General features: G+C 46.3%; 1 protein-coding gene across 11 annotated transcripts in view; it reads left to right on the top strand.

The window, feature by feature from the left end:
- Positions 1 to 2,416: 2,416 nt before the first annotated feature.
- The window catches only part of Slc7a6 (solute carrier family 7 member 6), a 56,624-nt gene continuing 36,612 nt past the window's right edge, over positions 2,417 to 22,428 (top strand). For 2 of the 11 annotated variants that reach the window (XR_007212287.1, XM_048355257.1), the window contains exons 1-3: positions 5,408 to 5,835; positions 6,994 to 7,066; positions 18,686 to 19,389. Coding sequence is in view for 10 of the 11 variants with exons in the window: in XM_048355257.1 (XP_048211214.1) it covers positions 18,867 to 19,389 (523 nt within the window). In the remaining variant the exon portion in view is untranslated. Of the gene's footprint in view, positions 2,466 to 3,107; positions 3,277 to 5,407; positions 5,836 to 6,989; positions 7,067 to 16,476; positions 16,602 to 17,004; positions 17,698 to 18,685; positions 19,390 to 19,492; positions 19,735 to 22,428 lie in introns of those variants that run through there. The other 9 variants (XM_048355260.1, XM_048355258.1, XM_048355261.1 and 6 more) reach the window with 9 other exon arrangements.

Here is a 22,428-nt window from a genome sequence, read left to right as displayed (position 1 = left end):
TAGGGATGGGGTCCCAGTGGGAACTTTGTAAGGCCAGCAGGGTGGAACCCTGGTTCCTGTCCTTCCCATTGAAAAGCCCGCCAGTCTGGACTCCAGGCTCTAATACAACATGGACCACTAGGGGGCACCCTCAGTCTTCTTACTGCCCCACTACAATGAGGTTATTAGGCTAGATCTGGAAAGGAGTAGCCAAGAGAAGTGAGTCAAATGAGGCAGGTGGACATAAGTCTAGCCCCAACTCTGGCCTCAGTGAAAGGATGACAACAGAAAAGGAAGCCTCATACTCAGCTCTTGCCAGCCTGATGCCCACTCATGCCATCACTTGTGGTGACATGGCCGCTACCTGTTTCAGTCCCACTCACTTTCAGTTTTACAGGTAGAGAGAGTATGGACTAAGCCAACTTTAGGATCAGACAGCTTGTGTTCAAATCTTAGTTCTACCACCGCCAACAAGTAGCTTGGGATAGGCTCTTGCCCTCTGAGCCTCAGTCCCCTCATCTGAAGAATGAGGACAAAGTTCTGAAGGATGGTGGTCTTAAGGAACAAACACTGATGGTCTTGGAGAACATCTGATTTAGTAGTGTTTCACAAACAGTGGGTTTTCTGCTGATCAACTGATTTAACTGTGAGATTATAAAGAGATCTGGAAAGCTAGGCGCTGGTGGCTCACACCTGTAATCTTAACTACTCAGGAGGCTGAGATCTGAGGATCACTTAAGTCCAGGCAGGAAAATCTGTGAGACTCTGCATAATTCAACTAATTCCACTAAACTACCAAAAACAAACAAAACGATCTGGGACCAGCGGTTATTTTGTTTTCTGGCACAGGTACTGGGTTGGAACTTTGGGCATGGGTACCATCCCTTAGGTTTTTGTTTTTTTTTTTTTTTGTTCAAGCCTGATGCTTTTACTATTTGAGTCACAGCTCTACTTCCAGCTTTTTGCTGGTTAACTGGAGATAAGAGTCTCATGGATTTTCCTGCCTGGATTGACTTCAAACTACCATCCTCAGACCTCAGCCTTCTGAGTAGCTAGGATTATAGGTGTGAGCCCCTGACCCCAGGTTTCTTTTTTTTGGGGGGGGAGGGTCAGTCCTGGGGCTTGGACCTAGGGCCTGAGCACTGTCCCTGGCTTCTTTTTGCTCAAAGCTAGCACTCTGCCACTTAAGCCAGAGTGCCACTTCTGGCCATTTTCTATATGTGGTACTGGGGGATAGAACCCAGGGCTTCATGTATATGAGGCAAGTGCTCTTGCCACTAAGCCATTTTCCCAGCGGCCCCCCCCCCCCCCCGGGTTTCTATATGCAGCTGCAGCCACACAAGTGCACTGGCTGCCAGGGAGTGGCAAGTATCCAGAGCTGTCCATTCTGCCCCCTCTAGAGGGTGAAGTGTCAGACAATTACCCAAATATATATATATGTATATACATACACACATATATATATATCTATACATATATATATGGGCTCCCCCACCCCCTCTTTGGAAGGTGTTCTTGGCAGAGTACAGGATGAGGACAGCACAAGGATGGACCCCTAGATCTCTATGGAGGAGGATGAATGGAAAGGGTTTTTTCCATTGCAATCTGCATTTAGCACCTTCTACCGTGGGATGGGCTGGCAGCAGCAGGTTGAGAGATGGGTAGGCTATCAAGCTAGGGAGAAGGAAGCCATGGGATGCCGGCTCTGGGGAGGGGAAGGATGAAAAGTCAGGGTGCTGCCACTTTTGTGGCTTATGCCCTCTGTGGAGGGGCAAGGGTCTGCGTGTGACCTGAGAGCGGACAGTGTGCAGGGTGGACACAGGGCCTGGGAGAAATGGCTCTACCAGTCAGGAGTCTGAGCTGGCAGTGTAGGCAGGAAGCCAAGAGGAAGGGTGAGACCTAGAGTAAACGAGGAAAGGCAAGTAGGGGGAGAAGAGGAGGACTAGAGGGTGCAGCGTTTTAGGGGGCACCAGCTGGGCTGGGCAAGGCCAGGACAGCACCCCAGGAAGGTCTAGGGTGGCTAGGGGTGTCGGAGGAGGTGGCTGGGTGGAGGTGGCTGGGTGGAGGTGGACAGGGGCACTTGAATGGGAGCTTTGCGTGAACTTACCCGGGGTCTCCCGGGTGTGCGGGCTCCCGGCCCAGGCCCTGAAGGGCACAGAGTGGTGTCCAGTCAGGCATCCCTGTGTGGAGGCCGGTGAGCTGCCCGGTCCCGCCCGGATCCGCGGGTCGCTGGGGGCCGCCGGACCATCTGCTTCCCTACCCCTCCCCCCCTCCCCCAGCCGGGCCGCCCATCGGCCCCGCCCCGGCGTCCGGAAGCCCCTAGGCCCGGAAGGGCTCCCCCATGGAGTCGGGTCTCACCGCCGCTCGCCAGGCAGCGATCCGGTGGCGGTGACGCAGGACCGGGGCGGGCGGGGCGGGGCGGGGCCTGAGCGGCTGTGGAGACCACGCCACGGAGCATCCTGGAGGAGGCGCCTGGCCAGGGAGAGGTAACCGGCCGAGGGGTCTGAGGGGCCCGGGGGGCGGTGGAGGGCCCGGGAGGGCCGGGGGGCCGGGGCGCCGCGGCGCCGGGGGGCTGGGGTCGGGCTCACGCCTCATCGCGGGCAGCCGGACGCTCGGAAGCCGCCGCGCGCGCGGGTGCTGGATGCGGGCTGGGCACCAAGGGCGCGCGGGGCGCGCGGGCCGCGTGAGCGACGCCGACCCCGCGGGCACCGGGGACGCCAGGAGGGCGGGAGACCTGCCGAATGGGAGAGTGTGCGTGCGCGCGCGCGCGTGAGAGCGAGAGCGAGCGAGCGAGGGCGAGCGAGAGAGAGCGCCGACGGCCGCTCCGGGAGCCGGAGCGCAGGAGGATGCCCCCGGGCGGAGGTGCGGCTCCGCCGGGCTTCCCGGCAGACGTGGGAACGCTGCCCTCGGGGTCCCCGGCCTCCCTCGCTGAGGGAGAAGTTCTGGACGGGTCCCGGGGGTGAGAAAACTTGGCCGCGCTTTAAAGTCCACCGGCGGGCGAGCAGACAAAAGGCCGACCGACACCCCCCCCCCCCGCAGGGCCGGGGCGCCCCGAGTGCGTGGGCTCCCGGGGGGGGGGGGGAGAAGACCCCGCTCCCTGGGCTGTTGGGGTGCTCAGATGGTGAAGGCAGGGGGGTCCGGCTCTAAAGTTACGCGCAGTGGGGTTCTTTACTCCAAGCACGCCTGGAGTGACTTTCTGAGTTTCCTGGTAAGAATGCAGTCCTGCTTGAAAACGGACCCTTATCCGGGGGACGAGGCGGCGCCCCGCAATCCGCGTTTGGGGGCTGGTGGCCCAAGGTGAGGGAAGGCATACATCCTGTCAGACACAAGTGTTCATTCTTGGGGTGTGAGGGGTGCGTCCTGTTGTCTCCCTTTGTAGCAAAGTTGGCACTTGTATGTTTCTAAATACCGTACTTCCGAGTTGCCTGCATCAGGCCTCAGTTTCCTGAAGTTATCCTGCTCCAGAGGACACCCCGAGTGTGGAGGGGGAGATGTGTGTCTGTGTGAGAAAGAGAATGCTCTAGAGCGAAGGTGACTGTAGGGGAGACCATTGTGTGAAAAAGGGATCGTCTGGCGTGAGGTTCATTGAATGTGTGAGGACCCTGAGTGTGAGGAAAAAGACCCTAGGGAGAAAGCCAGGGCTGCGAGGGTGACCCTGAATGTAGAGGACCTCGTGTAATGAAAGAGGAAACACCTGGTGTGGGGGGACGGAGTGTGGGGGTGAAGGTGATTTGGGGCGGGGGTGGGGGGAGAGCACTGTGTGTGAAACAGGAAACACACTTTTTTTTTGGTTTGTTTGCTGTTCCTGTAGCTTGAACTCAGGGCCTGGGTTGTCCCAGAGCTTCTTTTGGTCAAGACTAATGCCTCTATAGCTTGTGCCACAGCTCCACTTCTGACTTTGCTTTTAGTTTAGTGGAGATGAGAATCTCACACTTTCCTGTCTGGCCTGGCTTCAAACCATGATCCTCAGATCTCGGCCTCCTGAGTAGCTAGGATTACAGGCGTGAGCCACCAGTGCCTGGCTTTTCTTTTCTCTCTTTGTTGGTCATAAGGACTGAACTCAGAGCCTGGACACTGGCCCTCAGCTTTTTCACCCAAGGCTGGCACCCTACTACTTTTTGAGCTTAGGCACCACTTCCGGTGCTGCTTTATGGGGACTGAATATATATGTGTGTGTGTGTGTCCCTGAGAGTGGGGAAGACACATGTGTGAAAGTGGAAAAAAAACAAAGGGTATGAGAGGACTGTGCACAAGACCCTGAGTGTGAAGGTAGAGTCTGGCCACCATATTGTGTAATGGTTAGTGTGAGTAGGAATCAGCATCTCATTTACGGGAAACTTCTCATGGGCACTGGGCTGTGTCCTTGGTGACACAGTTAAAAAGAATTCAGTCTCTGCCCTGAATTGGTGGGAGAAACCCACTGCCATAGCCAGCTAAGGTAACAGCATCATGGCAGAATGCAGCTAGCTGTCTGTTACCTCGTTTCTGAGATGCTGTTTTCCGGTTTGAAGATCTAGGAGCAGTGGATTTAAAAGTCTGCCATTGCTTCCTGAGACCCTTTTCACCTCTTTGCCTGTTGAGGTCCTTCCGGAAATTACCCAGACAGCCCACATTACTACGGTCCCATTGTGGTTGTACATGAATGACTTTTGCTTCCTGATTGAAGTCTCAGCCTGTTACATGACTCTTTAATATTTACTATTTCTTTCAAGCCTGGTTTCTTCCTTGCCTGTACTGCCTTCCTTTATTTGACTGTAGATGTAGCATAGACCAAAAGCATATTGCAATTAAGTGACCAATCTCCCTTGAACTTTTTTTTAATGTTGGTCCTGGGTCTTGATTTTTTTTTTTTTTTTTTTTTTTTTTTTTGGACAGTCCTGGGGCTTGGACTCAGGGCCTGAGCACTGTCCCTGGCTTCTTTTTGCTCAAGGCTAGCACTCTGCCACTTGAGTCACAGCGCCACTTCTGGCCATTTTCTATATATGTGGTGCTGGGGAATTGAACCCAGGGCCTCATGTATACGGGGCAAGCACTCTTGCCAGTAGGCCATATCCCCAGCCCCTGGTCCTGGGTCTTGAATTCAGGGCCTGGACACTGTCCTTGAGCTCTTTTTGCACTCTACCAGTGGAGCCACAGCACCAATTCTGGCTTTTTCTGTGTATGTTGTACTGAGGAATTGAACCCAGGGCTTTGTGCATGCTAGATAAGCACTACTAGGCCAAACTTCCAGCCCCCCAAGCTCTTTTTGCTCAAGGCTAGCACTCTACCACTTTGAGCCATAGTCCCACTTCAGGTTTTTGAGTGGTTAATTGGTGATATGAGTCTCATGGGGACTTCTCTGCCCTGGCTGGCCTTGAGCCGTTACCTCAGATCCTCAGTAGCTAAGATTATAGGTGGGAACCACCAGAATCTGGCTCCCTGGAAATTTTTGGCAGAAGCAATTTCTACAGAAGTTAAGCTGTAATGTGCTCATTGGTCCTGGGGTCCGGGAGCAACAACTAGCCTCCTTAACATGCATGATCTGAGATGATAGGGCTCCTTTGCTGACATATTGGTAGTGATTACTTCAGTCATACGCCCTGTGATAGGATGGGTATGATGGAACTCAGCAGTTGAGGGCTTATAAATTTAGATTTTACAAAGGGAAACACCATCCTGCTGTTTAATAGGCCCATTTTCTTTTCTTTTCTTTCTTTTTTTTGGGCAGGTTACACCTATTCTTTGATGCAAATTAAATGACAAAAGCAGACAAGTGGAACTAGCCCTTGCTATAGTGAATTGGTTTTCCTCTCAGAATTGGATCCATTTGTGATGAAGTGGTTTCTAAGAGTGTGATTTTTGCTTATTTGGTGGCAGGTGAGTATTAGTGCTGTCTTTATTAGATTTCTTTGGTCTTTGTGATTTATTAGGTAGCATATGAACAGAAAACTAGTAAAGATGGCTTAAGCCAGCAATGGTGACTCACACCTATAGTCCTAGCTACACAGGCGGCTGAGATCTGAGGATTGAGGTTTGAAGCCAGCCCAGGCAGGAAAGTCCATGAGACTCTTCTGTCCAATTAATCATAGAAAAAGTGGCGCTGTGGCTTAAATGGTAGAATGCTAGCCTTGAGCAAAAGGAGCTCAAGGATGGTGCCCAGGCCTAGTTCAAGCCTCAGGACCTAAATATATATATATATATATATATATTAAAAAAGGATAATAGCTTATGTTAGTGATATATCAGTGTTACATATGTAACACTATAATTATTATTATTATTTGCCGATCTAAACTCAGGCTTGGGCATTGTCCCTGAGCCTCTTTGTGCTCAAGGCTATGGCTCTGCCACTAGATCCACAGCACCACTTTGGCCTTTTCTGAATAGTTTATTGGAGATAACAATCTCATGGCCTTTCCTGCCCCAGCTTGTTTCAAACCTTCATCTTCAGATCTCAGCCTCCTGAGTAGCTAGAATTACAGGGCAATTCACCAGTGCCTGGCTCTGTAATTTACTATATAAATTATAATGTATAAGTAAAGTACATACTTAGATCTCTTCCTAAAGAGTACTTATCAGGGTGAAAGCTGATTTAAAAAAATTGCAAAGAGCTTCTGTGACTACAATAAATTTGAATTCGTTTTTATCATAGAAGTCATAGAAATACTACCTATTCCTCAAGATAAATCTGTATATATATATATATATATGTATATATATATATATATATTTTTTTTTTTTGGCCAGTCCTGGGCCTTGGACTCAGGGCCTGAGCACTGTCCCTGGCTTCCTTTTGCTCAAGGCTAGCACTCTGCCACTTGAGCCACAGCGCCACTTCTGGCCGTTTTCTGTATATGTGGTGCTGGGGAATTGAACCCAGGGCCTCATGTATACGAGGCAAGCTCTCTTGCCACTAGGCCATATCCCCAGCCCCTCAAGATAAATCTGTAATCCAGCTTTTCTTATTTTCTCTCTCTTTATCTCTCTCTCTGTCTCTCTCTCCTCTCTCTCTCTCTTTCTGTTTTTTTGAGACAGGGTCTTATATAGCTAAGGCTGGCCTCAAACTTAAGATTCTCCTGGTGTAGTCTTCAGAGTGCTGAGATTATAGGTAAGTACCAGTATGTCTCCCTCTACAGCTTTCTCCCTTTCTCCCTTCCAGGTGTGTGCGCGCGCGTGCGCGTATGCTTGAACTCAGGGCCTTTTGAACTCTTTTTTTTTTTGGGGTGGGGGCCAGTCTTGGGCCTTGGACTCCGGGCCTGAGCTCTGTCCCTGGCTTCCTTTTGCTCAAGGCTAACACTCTGCCACTTGAGCCACAGCACCACTTCTGGCCATTTTCATATGTGGTGCTAGGGAATTGAACCTAGGGCTTCATGTATACCAGGCAAGCACTCTTGCCACTAGGCCATATTCCCAGCCCCCTTTTGAACTCTTAATTCAGATTTTTTTTTTGTTGTTGTTGTTGAGGCCAGTACTCTACCACTTGAGCTACACCTCCACTTTCAACTTTTTGCTTGTTAGAGATAAGAGTCTCTTGGATTTGTCTATCCGAGGTGGCTTTGAACCTCAAATCTCAGATCTCAGTCTCCTGAGTAGCTAGGATTATAGGCATGGGACACCAGCACCAGACTTTGAGTACATTTCTTTCATTCTTTTCTTTTTCTTTTTTTGTTATATGGTCTTATTATATAGCCCAGGCTGGCCTCAAGCTATACCCAAGCTGTGTAACTCTTTAATCACAGTCTATCTTTAAATAATATTACATTGTTTCACATGTAATATAAGAACCTTACAACAGTATTCTCTTGATTCTTCCTGTTCTTTGTGCTATTGTTAGTAGCCATTTTATTTTTACATAGGTTATAAACCCATAATAGATTGCTACTAGTTTTTGCTTTAAGCATCAGTTGAATTTTATTATTTTATTTTATTGTTTTGGCTAGTCCTGGGCCTTAGACTCAGAGCCTGAGCACTGTTCCTGGCTTCTTTTTGCTCAAGGCTAGTACTCTGCCACTTCAGCCACAGTGCCACTTTTGGCCATTTTCTGTATATGTGGTGCCGGGGAATTGAACCCAGGGCTTCATGTATGGGAGGCAAGCACTATTGCTACTAGGCCATCCCTAGCCCCTATCGGTTGAATTTTAAAGCAGTTAAAGGTACATAATTTTTTTTTTTTTTTTTGGCCAATCCTAGGGCTTGGACTCAGGGCCTGAGCACTGTCCCTGGCTTCTTTTTGCTCAAGGCTAGCACTCTGCCACTTGAGCCACAGTGCCACTTCCGGCTTTTTCTGTTTATGTGATACTGAGGAATCAAACCCAGGGCGTCATGCCACATTCCCAGTTCTACATAATGTTTTATATTTACCTCAAACCATTTGATATTGTCCTCTATCTCTTAAATATTGTATCCTGTTTTACTTTTGCCTTTTTCTATTTTGTCTTAAACAATTTTCTTCTGCTCAAATTCCACATTTCTTCCCACCTATCCGAATTATCTCTAATGTATAGTCATTTTATTTTTAATTTTTGGAGGTTCTTGGGATTGAAAAAGAACATGTTTTAGATGAAGGTCTTGTTATGTTGCTTAGGCTGGTTTCAAACTCCTGGCTCATGCAAATCCTCCCACCACAGCCTTGCGAATACCTGAGACCACAAGTGTGCATCCCAGTTCTTGACTCCTCATATTGTGTTTGACATTTTTAATCTGGATCATCTCTTATGTCTGGTCCTGTTGATTACTTTGCCTCTTGATAGTGGGTAGTTTTCTTGTATTTCTTTGTGTGTGTTGTTGCTTGTCATTTGTTATTGATTGATATCATCTGAGACTGAACTATATATTCTGGGGAATGATTACACCTTTTCTTTTGTTAGGTTATTGGTAATAGAGTTTGAGCTCATGAGAAGAGTTGTGTTTCGGTTTTGTTGTTGCTTTGGTTACTTAGGTAAACCTTACTTCAGATCCCTAGGGTGGTTCCTTCACAACCCTCTTGGGTTTAGGGTTGCTTTGCTTTGGTAGGGACTTTTTCTCAGTGTTTATACATTGCCCTCAGCTTTAGTTCTTTTCCATGTACAATCTACCACACTCTGGCAGACTGCCATTGGTTATTCCTGGGTGCTTGCCAACATGGTGGTGGGGAGCTGAGAGGTTCTCTGTTGTCTGGTTCAGCCTCAGTCTTAGGAGGTGTTTTCTTTTTTTTTTTTTTTTTTTTATTTTTTTTTTTATTATCAATTGAACATAAATTTTTTTTTTTTTTTTACAAGGTGCTGTGCAAAGAGGGTGCAGTTACATAGTAGGGCATTGTGTACATTTCTTGTGATATCTTACAACCTGTTTTCCCATCCCTTGTCTAGGTCAGGTAGACCCATATGCAGTATACAATGTATCAAGCACATATACAGTGTTCACAGACTTGGTCTCTACTGTCTCTCCATCTCCCTTTGTTAACAGTCATATATCAGGGAGATCATGCCCCTTTGTTTTCTGTGTTCTAGGCTTGTCTCACTCAACATTATTTGTTCGAGTTCTGACCATTTCCCTGCAAATAACAATATTTCACCATTCCTAATCGCTATGTAGTATTCCATTGTGTATAAGTACCATATTTTTTGGATCCATTCATCTGTGGAGGGGCATCTGGGTTGTTTCCAAATTTTGGCTATTGTGAATTGTGCTGCGATAAACATGGAAGTACAAATGTCTTTTTGATATCTTGGGTTTTGCTGTTTAGGATAGATGCCTAGGAGTGGTATGGCTGGGTCATAGGGTAGGTCTATATTGAGCTTTTTGAGAAACCTCCATACTGTTCTCCAAAGTGGCTGTACTAATTTGCACTCCCACCAACAATGGAGAAGGGTTCCTCTTTCCCCACAGCCCCTCCAGCATTTGTTGTTTCCTGAGTTCAGAGTATAGGCCATTCTAACTGGGGTGAGGTGGTATCTCAGGGTTGTTTTTATTTGCATTTCCTTTACTAGCAGGGATGTTGAGCATTTCCTCATGTGTTTCTTTGCCATTTTTATATCTTCTCTTGTGAAGTCTCTCTTTAGCTCTTTTGCCCATTTCCTAATAGGTTTATTGGGCTTGGAGGGGCTTAGTTTTTTGAGTTCTCTGTAGATGACAGATATCAGGCCTTTGTCTGTTGCTGTGCTGGTAAATATCCTTTCCCATATCGTTGGCTGTCTTTCTATTTTGGTGGCTATGACCTTAGCTGTGCAGAAACTTTTTAATTTGTAGTAGTCCCATTTGTTGAGTCTTTCCCCTATTTGTTGTGCGCCTGGGACTCTATTCAGGAAGTTCCTTCCTGTGCCTATAAGTTCTAGTGTCTTTCCTACTCTGTCCTTCAGTAGTTTCAAGGATTCAGGTCTGATGTTGAGGTCCTTGATCCATTTTGAGTTGATCTTGGTGCATGGTGATAGGCTTGGGTCTACTTTGAGTTTTCTGCATATGGCTGCCCAGTTCTCCCAGCACCAGTAGTTGAAGAGGCTATGTTTATTCCATTGTATGTCTTTAGCTCCTTTGTCGAATATCAGTTGGCTGTAAGAGTGCGGTTTTATTTCTGGGTCTTCAATTCTAATCCACTGGTCTTCCGATCTGTTTTTATACCAATACCATGCTGTTTTTGTTATGATGGCCTTGTAGTAGAGCTTGAAGTCTGGTATGGTGATACCTCCTGCACTATGTTTTTTGCCTAGAATTGCTTTGGCTATTCTAGGTTTTTTGCTGTTCCATATGAACTTATGGATTGGTTTCTCTATTTCAGTGAAGAATGTGGCTGGGATTTTGATAGGTATTGCATTGAATTTGTATAACAATTTGGGCAGTATGGCCATTTTCACTATATTGATTCTGCCTACCCATGAGCATGGGAGGTCTTTCCATCTCCTTGTGTCTTCTTTGATTTCCCTTATTAGATTTTTGTAGTTTTCATTGAATAGGTCCGTCACGTCCTTGGTTAAGTTGATCCCTAGGTACTTTATTCTTTTTTTGGCTACTGTAAATGGAATCGTTTCCATAATTTCCTTTTCTGTTTGTCTATTGCTGGTGTACAGAAAAGCTGCTGACTTTTGTGGATTGATTTTGTATCCTGCTACTTTGCCAAATTGGTTTATTAGATGTAGGAGTTTGGGTACTGAGTTTTTTGGGTCCTTGAGATATAAGATCATGTCGTCTGCGAATAGGGATAACTTGATTTCTTCCTTGCCGATGTGGATCCCTTTGATGTCCTCCTCTTGCCTTATTGCTATGGCTAGGGATTCCAGTACTATGTTGAACAGAAGTGGGGAGAGTGGGCATCCTTGTCTTGTTCCTGTGTTTAGGGGGAATGATTTAAGTTTCTCTCCATTTAATATGATATTAGCAGTTGGTCTGTTGTATATGGCTTTTATTGTTTTGAGGAATGTTCCATCTATTCCTGTTCTCTCCAAAGCTTTTAATAGGTATGGATGTTGTATTTTGTCAAAGGCTTTTTGGGCATCGACTGAGATAACAATGTGATTCTTGATTTTAGTTCTGTTTATGTGGTGAATTACATTGATTGATTTACGGATGTTGAACCATCCTTGTGACTGAGGGATGAAGCCTACTTGGTCATGATGTATGATATTCTTGATCACTTTCTGGATCCTGTTAGCTAATATTTTATTGAGGAGCTTTGCATCTGTGTTCATTAGTGATATTGGTCTGTAGTTCTCTTTTTTTGTTGGATCTTTGCCTGGTTTGGGGATGAGTATGATATTAGCTTCGTAGAATGAGTTCGGGATTTTTCCCTCCGTTTCTATTTCGCGGAAGAGTTTGAGGAGTATTGGAATTAGCTCCTCACTAAAGGTTTTGTAGAATTCATTGGTGAATCCATCTGGGCCTGGGCTTTTCTTAGTAGGGAGGTTCTTGATTACCTCCTGTATCTCACCGTAAGTTATTGGTTTATTTAGTTGATTTATTTCTTCTTGGTTCAGTTTGGGCAGTTTGTACTTCTCTAAGAATTGATCCATTTCTGTAAAATTATTGTTTTTTGTTGAGTAGAGGTTTTGGAAATAGCTCCTTATGTTTGTTTGAATATCGTGTGTATTTGTTGTAATTTTTCCTGTGGAGTCCCTGATTTTACGTATATGAGTCTCTTCTCTTCTTTTTTTTGTGAGTCTTGCAAGGGGTCTGTCAATTTTGTTTATTTTCTCAAAGAACCAGCTTTTAGTCTTATTTATTTGTTGAATGGTCTTTCTATTTTCAATCAGATTTATCTCTTCTTTAATCTTTGTAATCTCTCCCCTCCTAGTCGTTTTAGATTCTGTCATTTCTTGTTTCTCCAGTTGTTTTAGTTTCATCGTGAGGGTATTCACCTGCTCTGCTTCCATTCTTTTAATGTGGGTACTGAGTGCAATGATCTTGCCCCTCAGTACTGCCTTAGCTGTGTCCCATAGGTTTCTTTGTGATGTGTTTTCTTTGTCATTGTGGCTTATGAATTCGTTGATTTCATCTTTAATTTGATCTGTGGCCCAAGTGTTGGATAGCAGCGTGGGGTTTAGCCTCCAAGAGTGTGTATAGGCTCTGTGGTATCCTTTGTTGTTGAGGGTTACCTTTAATCCACTGTGATCAGATATAATACATGGGATGATGTCAATTCTTTTGTATTTGCTGAGGTTCTTTGTGTGGGCTATGACGTGGTCTATTTTGGAATATGATCCATGGGCTGCTGAAAAGAAGGTGTATTGGGTCTCTGTAGGGTGGAAGGTTCTATATAGGTCTGTTAGATCCATTTGGGCAATGGTGTTATTTAGGTCCTCAGCTCCCTTACTAATCCTCTGGGTGTTGGATCTGTCTCTTGGAGAGAGAGGAGTATTAAAGTCACCCACTATGATTGTGTTTGCATCTATCTTGCTCTGTAATTCTGTGAGAATTTGCTTGACATATGTCGGGCCTCTTTTGTTCGGTGAGTATACATTTATCACCGTGATGTCTTGATTCTGGATTTTTCCTTGTATCAATATGTAGTGTCCTTCTTTGTCTTTTTGAGTGGACTTTAAAGAGAAATCCAGCTTGTCTGAGATCAGGATGGCTACACCTGCCGTTTTGGTGGGTGCATTTGCTTGGTAGATCTTGCTCCATCCTTTCATTCGAAGCCTGTTTTTGTCCCTTGCTGTAAGGTGGGTCTCTTGTAGACAACAGATGTCAACTTTTTGCTTGCGGATCCATTCTGCCAGTCTGCTCCTCTTGATCGGGGAGTTTAAGCCATTTATATTTAAAGAGATCAAGGATAAGGGTGTTTTTTCTCCTTCCATTTTCTTGTTGGGCTGTTTTTTCCTGTTGTTTTTTTTTTTTCTTCTTGTCTTTAGTGAGCTTGTGTTTCTGCTGGACTTTGGCTATTGAAGTTTCTTTCTGAATCTGTCTGTGTGTCTTTTACGATCTCTGTTGGGTGGGCTTCCCCTCTTAATATTCGCTGTAGGGCTGGTTTTTTATTCACATACTCCTTTAGCTCCTCTTTGGTGTGGAAAGATCTGGTTCTCCCTTCGAATGTGAACTCCAGTTTCGCTGGATATTTGATCCGAGGTTGTAAATTGTTATTCTGAAGTACTTGGATGGTGTTCTTCCACTCACTTCGAGCTTGGTAAGTTTGTGTGGATAAGTCGGATGTTATTCGAATCCTCTTCCCATTGAAAAAAGTTTCCTTCTTCGCTTTGGCTGAATTCAGAATTTGCTCTTTAATCTTGAGGTCTGTAGTCTTGAATATTATGTGCCTTGGGGTGGTTTTCCTGGGGTCTGGCCTGCCAGGTGTCCTATAGGCTTCGGTTACCTGGATGGGTTCCCCTGTGAGATTGGGGAAGTTTTCTGCAATAACTTTATTGAGAACATGATTAAGCCCTCTGCTCTGATATTCGGCTCCTTCTTCTATTCCAATTATACGCAGATTATATCTCTTGTCTTTGTCCATTAGTTCCTGGAGTAATCTTCCCTGAAGCTTCACCTTTTCTTGGAGTGTGGTCATTTTCTGGTTGTTGTCAGCTGCTTCATCGTCCAGGCGAGAGATTCTGGATTCCATATGGTCCACTCTTTGTGTTATGGTTTCAATTGCGGAGTTTATGGATGTCAGAGAGCTATTCATGGTTGTCATATCAGCTCTGATCGTGGAAATTTCTTCCTTTAAAGAGTTGTATTTTAAATCTATTTTTTCATGCATTTCAATTCTCAGGGTGTGGAGATTTTCTTTAAAGGCGGCTTGCATTGTATCCATTTTTGCTTCCATTTCTTTAAACGAGGCTTGCATTGTATCCAGTTTTGCTTCCATTTCTTTCTTGGCTTCCTGGGTGTCCTTCCAGATTTCCGCTCTAAACTCCTGGAATTGTTTTCTGATTTCATTTCTGACGGTTTCGATCATTCCTGTTAACATGTCCTCATTTGCTTTTTTATTCTCCATCTCCTCTCCAGTCGTGCTGCTTTTTGGAGCTGGCGAGTTGGCTTGTCCTTTGATGAACTGAGTTATGTTTCTTTGTGATTTGCGCATCTGGAAGTCTGTGTAGTTCTTCCCTCCCTTCTGTGTAGGCGTGTCTGCGTCAGCAGGTGCTGTCGCTGTGGCCCCGCCCACCAGTGCAGGGCACGCCTATCAGAGCGGGCGCTTTCGCCGGGGCCCCGCCCTCCTGTGCACTGTGAGTCCCCTACAACAGGCACTTAAGTGGGGTCTGCCTCCCAGAGCGAGCCCTGGGTTGTTGGGTTGTGCTTGCGCCCTCCCGCGAGTCCGTTGGGGGGGGGAAGCAGTATGTGTGGGGCCCAGTGGGATCGACTGTCCGGGTGTGGCTTGGCACCCTCAGACCTCGCCTCCGCTTCGAGGAGGGGGAACGAGATCAGGCTCAGGTGACCCTGCTGGGCTGGTATTGCCCACCAGCGCCTGTGATTTTAGTTGTAAGAGTCCGCAAGGTCTAGGCGCCTCGGGTGGGGCTTGCCCTGCCGGCCGTCCCTGGCCCCTGTTGGGAAGGGGACGGGGCCGGTTCTGCCAGTTCAGGAACCTTTGGGGGCTTGGGGCTGTTCCGCCCTTCCCCTGCTAGACTGGCTTCCCAGTGCCTGCTGGGAGCTTCCCGCCTGATTTGGGGAATCTTTGTTCCCACGGGAGTGGGGAGGGGGAGGGAGGGAGATATATCGTCTTTGTCGGGCTTGGGTCTCCCGTTGGGGGAAGGGATTATGGGGGACTCACTTTTGCTGCTTTGTGTGCGTGTCCCGCACCGCCGTTGGCCCTTCAGGGGTTGGCGAAGTGTCGTGGTGGCTCCCCCGTTCCCTCTTTCTGCCGCGCTGGGTTCCCTTGTCCGAATCCGGTGTGGACCCGAACTTCTCGTCGCTGCTGGGTGTGTCTTGGTCCGCACCCTGCTTTGTGTCCGTGGGGTCTCCCGCTATATGGATTCTGCGCTCCTGGCAACCTGTCTGCCGATCGCCGGGTTTCCCTTTCCCAGCCTGACCCTGTTTGGGCCAGGGCCGGCTGGTGGGGGGAGGGTGCCCCGATTAATCTCCGGCTCCGTGTAGGTTTTCGGTTCTTCTTTTTTGCTCCTTTTTGTTTTCCTGCGTTTCTCCACTGCTTCTGGATGCTGGTTTTGCTGGGTTCTTGGTGGAGTGTTGGGTGTTGGAGTTCCCAGCTCGCTATTCAGTTGGTGCGAGTCGGGGTGCCTCCCTATTGTCTCGGCGCCATCTTTCTCCTCAGGAGGTGTTTTCTTGAGTCTTCAGGATAGAACTTTCTAGGTGTTTCTGTCTTCTAGATGTAGGATACCTCTAATGGTCTTGACAAGAATTTCCTGTCTCTCCTGCCCCTCTCTACCCTCCCAAGCATAAAGGGTTTGTCCAATTTTCTTTGTTGTTGTTTTCTTTTACCCTGTTCCAGTGACAGAATTTGTTGACATTTTATCAGGGGTTTACAGTTTTTTATTCTTTAGAGGAGAAGGATTTGGGTGGATCTTGGCATTTTCCTCCTCCAGGCCCAGCACTACTAAGAAAGGTTTTCTTCTTGTTTCCTGCCCAGTATTTCTCATGAGCAACTACTGAGTGTGGAGAAAAACATCAGTGTCTGTGTTTTTTGCTAACTTGCACCTGGTCTTTAGTAGCTCATTAAACATTGTACTTGAATTCTTACCCACCTCTATGGTCATCTTCTCTTTTTCCTATTGCCACAGGGAAGCCAGACCTTGCATTTCTTTCTCCTTGAGAGTGCCTGTGTTTCCTTCTGTTTTTTTTTTTTTTTCCTTTTTGCTGATACTGGGTTTGAACTCAGGGCCTCATGTTTACTTAGCTTGTTTTGTTAGCATTCTACCACTTGAGTCATGTCTCTAACTTGGTTTTTGCTGGTTGCTTTGGAAATGTAGTCTTGTGGACTTTCTGTCTCCAACTGGTTTTAAATCTCAAATCTTTGGGATCTCATCCCCAATAAGTAACTAGAATTACAGGCATAAGCCACTGGTACGTTATACTTTACATATTTTATATTTTATACTGGGTTTGACCTTCCAGTGAAATGAATTTTTAACTCTTTTCTTTCCTTTGTTTCTTCTTTGCTTCCAGAATTTGTCTCTCAGCCACATTAACCCTGTTAAGGAAGGCTTCACATTTTATCATAGTTTCATGTTGCCCAATTTGATTCTGACAAAAGGTCAGTGAAACTGGGAAGAGCTGAAGGGCAGAGAAAGGTGAGGTCCATCTGGTTTGTGATCCCATGTTTTTCTCCAAGGACCTGGTCCACTTTCCTGTCTTTCCAGCAGAGTCAGATATGTAGGTGCTGGGCACCTATCTCTGTATTTAGAGTTTAAAAACAGAGGAAAGGTGAGGGATGGCTTTGGAGATGTGTGACCAAGTAACTGTGGGACTTGGCTATCTGGCTTCAGGGAACTTACTAGTGTTATATCATAATGGTGCTCTCTTTAGCAAAGAAATAGCAACTTTAATTACTTTGGCCAAGAGTTGGCTCCTATTGATAACTTGCACTTTGTCATCAATGAGGAGAAAGAAGCCTGGGTTGCTCTTATTTCTGTGTGAGTCCTGAGCTGAAGGAGGAATCCTTCCTAAACTCTAGCAAGACCTGTGTTTCTCATATAGGTGCTAGGACTGAGATTCTAGACAAGAAGGCTGCAAGTCTGTGACTGCCACTAAGCAGTTTCCCTCAGTGTATCAGACATACTTAAAACAAACTACCTGAGAAACACCAGGACCAGCTTGTACAAAGACAAAAGGAATATCTGCTAACAGTAGTTCCCTACCTCCCCCATCTAAAGTCTGAGAGAAGAGGGGAAGTTGGAGAGGCCACTGGGGCCGGTTTGGTAGAGAAAGGCAACCTAGGACACTGCATAGGACTCTTCATATGAGAATGAATAACCAGTTAGGGAGCTGGTTACTGGTTTTGTTCCCACGGGTGCCTGAGCTCACCTGACGGGACATGTGAAAACAAATATACTTCCACATGCCTGCACAGAGAAACCTTCATGGCTTGGTCCCAAGAGTGAAAAGAAAAGTGGGGCTGCTGGAAAGCCCAGCCTCATCTAAGCAGGTGTAAATAGATTCAACTTTCCTGGGACGGGAGAAGGCTGCTCGTGCCCCAGTGGAGCTTTTTCACTTGGGTTGAGAGTCAGATTCTGGAAAAGAATTGGGACCGGTAAAGCAGGGATTTTAGTTGCGGGGGGAGGGGGGCTGTGGAGATTAGAGTTTTCCAGAACTACTCATTCTCAAGTGACAGAAGCTCTGAGCTTGTTCTGAGCTCCTTGAGATCAGAATCAGGGACATATATCTGTGGTGAGTAGAGGGGAGGATTCTGGGAGGATTGATGTATTGATCTCATTCTTATTCCTGGAAGGTACCCCTTTGACCTTCAAGGCCTGGCTCCTGGGTGGGACTCACCACCCAGATGGGCTTTGATTAGTCTGATCCATAGGAAGTAAGGGAGGGAGAAGGCCACAATGGGGTACAGGGTCAAGAAAGTTCTTTTCTTCCTCTGACAGATTCTGGATCTTTCAAGGGTAGGTTACTGTGGGATGTAACATTCTTGAGGTTTCTAGATTAACTCTCACCCAAAGATGGTAGGTGTGTGTGTGCCATCTCTCCACAGCATGCTTTCCAGTGCCAGGTCTACGGCCAAGCCCATGGCTTTAGTTGGGTTCTTGAGTATTGGTGTGGGCGAATCTCTTTGTAGCCTAGGTAATAATGAGGATTGTGCGGCTGAAGACTGAAACAAACAAGCCAATAATGACTTAGTCTCAGATTAGGACATCCCGTGGATGATCTAACTACCTCTTCTTTCATTCTATAATCTTCTTCCTTTTGGGTATTTGGGAAAAGTATTGATTGTGCTAGAACAATGTGGAGAGTAAAATAGGTGTATGGCACATGGCTGTACATAGAGGACCTCTCCTTGGTTGTCTCTGCAGTAGTGATATATATATACACATATATATATACATATATATGTGTATATATATATATATATATTTTTTTGTCAGTTATAGGGACTGAACTCAGGGCCTGGGTGCTATTCCCTGAGCTCTTTTTGCTCAAGGCTAGTGCTCTACCACTTTGTACCACAGCACCACTTCCCATTTTCCAGTAGTTAGTTAGAGATAAGAGTCTCACAGAGTTTCCTACCTGGGTTGGCTTGGAACCCCAATCCTCGGATCACAGCCTCCTGAGTAGCTAGGATTACAAGTGTGAACCATTGGCGCCTGTCAAGACATGTTTCTTATTGGAATTTATCAAATCATGCCTTATCTCATGATGTCTTTTCTAGGAGCAGTGGAGATCTGCCTGCCTTCATTTCCCTGTGCCTTGAGGAGGGAATCGAGGCTTATTGATTATGTGTGTGGCAAGCTGTCCCTAAGCAGACCCTCACCAGCAACTGACCTAGACTTGACATTACTAGTTTTCTTCACCGGGCCACAGAAAACGCAAGCGTATAGGAACGATTTGCTATGGAAGCTCAGGAGCATGCGGGACCCCCTCCCACCTACCACCTCCTTGCCTCAGCCAGCCAGCCCAGGGTGGACCAGGAAGTCAGCTCGCCATCTAGAGAGAACTCAGAAACTATGCAGCTGAAGAAGGAGATCTCCTTGCTGAATGGGGTCAGCTTGGTGGTGGGCAACATGATTGGCTCAGGGATCTTTGTGTCACCCAAAGGAGTGTTGAAACACACGGCCTCCTATGGCTTGTCACTAGTTGTATGGGCCATTGGTGGACTCTTCTCCGTTGTGGGTGCCCTTTGCTATGCAGAGCTGGGGACCACCATCACCAAGTCAGGGGCCAGCTATGCTTACATTCTAGAGGCCTTTGGGGGCTTCATTGCCTTCATCCGCCTGTGGGCCTCACTGCTAATTGTTGAGCCCACCAGTCAGGCCATCATCGCTATCACCTTCGCCAACTACATCATCCAGCCCTCCTTCCCCACTTGTAATCCCCCCTACGTGGCCTGCCGTCTTCTCGCTGCTGCCTGCATCTGTAAGTATGAGGCTGGGTGTAGGAGAAGGTGTGAGGGTATGGGGTGCTGTGATAATTGTGAGGGTGTCTTTTGTGTGTTTTTTTCGTTTTTTTGGTACTGGGGATTGAACCCAGGATGTATTGTGCTTGCTAGGCAAGCACTTTGCCACTGAGCTATATCCCAGTCCAGGTGTCATTTTATTTGAAGAGCATGGTTTGTTCTTTTGGGAAGAGGGAGGTTTTCTTGATGTTTGAAGATGCCATTTCACCAAAGTTGCTTGGTCCTGAGAGATAAATAAGCATAAAGGATGGGGAAGGGAGAAGTCTGAGTTTGTTACATGGCTGTCCCTGAAATCTGTGTGACAGGTTGGTGCATGTCTTACATATGTCTTCTCATGTTTTTAGTCAGATTTGTGTGTGTGTGTGTTTGTGTGTGTGTGTGTGTGTGTGTGTGTGTGTGTCCGTGCGTGTTGGTTCTGGGGCTTGAACCTTGGGCCTGGGCATTGTCCCTGAGCTCTTTTGCTCAAGGCTGATGCTCTACCACTTTGAGCCATAGTGCCACTTCCCATCTTCTGGTAGTTAATTGGTGATAAGAGTCTCATGGGGACTTTCCTGCCTGGGCTGGCTTCGAGCCATGATCCTCAGATCTCAGTCTCCTGAGTAGTTAGGATTATAGACGTGAAGCATCAGTGCCTGGCTAGTCAGATGTTTTGATTGGTGCCAATATCAATACTTACCATTTAACAAAGAAAAAATACTAATGTTGAGACATCTGTTGCATAGAAAAAGTAGAGGTGGGGTGCTGATGGTGAAGGTAGTGGTATTTTACGTCCAAGCTTTTCATCTTAAGGCTGTTTAAAGGCATCGTGAGGCAGTCAACTTCTCTAGGCTATGGCAGGGCCAGGGGTGGGGGTGGGGGTGGAGGTGGAGGTGGGGTCCCAAAGCTTTATGCTTTAACTCACAGGACCCCTCTTTCCTGCCACTGCCATTCTTTGTGTTCTATTCTAAGCAGCAGGCACCACACCAAAATGGCTTTTATCTATTGATGTTTCAGATTTCTTTAAGCTGAATTTGTAAACAAGCTCTCCGAAAAAGAATAGTCCATAAGAAGAAGGTAGCTTCCACATTGCGTTCGGTCTTCTGGTAATCGCCTGAGAGACTTCAGTAGATCCCTATTTTCCTTTCCTTCTTATGGGGTAGAAAAGAAGGTGAAATCACAAAAAGGAAAGATTACTGTGAATGTAATTCAGCCATGCAGAATTAGTGCTTTAGAGAGCCCAGAATTCCCTGTGTTCCTTAGCACTGTGTTGCCAGAGGCACTTGATTATACTGTTTGCTTCTTATTACTGCTTGCAGAAGCTTTGGCTGCACATATAGTTTATCCACAAGGCTAAAAATAGACTGAGCGAGCTGGGTGCCAGTGGCTTATACCTATAATTCTAGCTACTCAGGAGGTTGAGATCTGAGGATGGGGGTTCAAAGCCAGCAATAAACTACTCAGAAAAAGCCGGAAGTTGTGCTGTGGCTCAAGGGCTCAAGTGGTAGAGCACCAGCCCTGAGTACAAAGAGGCTCAGTGACAGTGCTCAGGCTGAGTTCAAGCCCCGGACCAGCAAAAAATAAATAAATAAATAGAATAAAGACTGAGGGTACTTTAGACTTAGCAGTAAAGAACTGAATATTACACTCTGTCTCTTGACTTTAAGGATTAAAAAAAAAGCAAACAGAAAAGAGAATCCCTCCATATTCCTTGAGACAGTGAGGGGGGAAAACAAATAATCTTGGGAGGAAGAAGAAAGCTGGGTGCTTAGCTAGGTGTTTCATAGGCTTCAGCCAGAGATTCTAGTCTCACTGAACCTCTTAAAAGGAAACTAATTTTGTGATTGTAGAATATGTTCATCAAGGGGTTGGAGGTGTGGTTCAGTTATAGAGCACTAGTCAGTGAATGAAAGTGGCAAGTACTGAGCTTGAGTCCCCATCGTGGACCTAAAAAAAGTATGCTCATTGGGCTGGGAATGTGGTCTAGTGGTAGAGTGCTTGCCTAGCATGCCTGAAGGCCTGGGTTCGATTCCTTAGCACCACATATACAGAAAAAGCCAGAAGTGGCGCTGTGGCTCAAGAGGAAGGGTGCTAGCCTTGAGCAAAAAGAAGCCAGGGACAGTGCTCAGGCCCTGAGTCAAAAAAAAAAAAAAAAAAAAAAGTATGCTCACCAAGGAGAAAATTTAAATACTCTCATATCTACCAAAGATGAGTGGTTTAATAGTTTGATAGTGTTTGATATATATCTTTTCCTTATTGATACTGGAGATTAGACCTAGGACATTGCACTTGCTAGGCAAGCACTTTGCCACTGCTCTACATCCCAGTCCTGATAGTGTTTTTTTTAATAGAATTGTCCTCAGACTTTGCTGCTTGCAGACTTATAGTCGGCTTTTGTTTAAATGTACTTCTTTTTTTTCTGTCTTTTCTTTTTTGTTATGGGATATCAAACCCAGGATATTGTACATGCTAGGAAAGTGCTTTGCCATGGAGCTACTCTGCTTTTTTTCTTTTGTTTACAGTACTATGTCTAGAACTAAGGGCCTTGTACTCTGGCTTGGCTTTCTTGCTCATGGCTGGTATTCTACTACTTGAGCCATATCTTCTATCATATATACCACTTTATTTTTTTTCCAATCCTGGGCCTTGGACTCAGGGCCTGAACACTTTCCCTGGCTTCTTTTTGCTCAAGGCTAGCACCCTACCTCTTGAGCCACAGCGCCACTTCTATATATGTGGTGTTGAGGAATTGAACCCATGGCTTCATGTATGGGAGGCAAGCACTCTACCATTAGGCCATATTCCCAGCCCCAATATTCTGCTTTTTTTTTTTTTTTTTTTTTGGCCAGTCCTGGGGCTTGGACTCAGGGCCTGAGCACTGTCCCTGGCTTCTTTTTTGCTCAAGGCTAGCACTCTGCTACTTGAGCCACAGCGCCACTTCTGGCCATTTTCTGTATATGTGGTGCTGGGGAATTGAACCCAGGGCCTCATGTACACGAGGCAAGCACTCTTGCCACTAGGCC

Source organism: Perognathus longimembris, chromosome 10 (assembly GCF_023159225.1).
Source record: "Perognathus longimembris pacificus isolate PPM17 chromosome 10, ASM2315922v1, whole genome shotgun sequence".
Taxonomy (NCBI): Eukaryota; Metazoa; Chordata; class Mammalia; order Rodentia; family Heteromyidae; genus Perognathus; species Perognathus longimembris.
This window is presented reverse-complemented; position numbering and strand designations above follow the sequence as displayed.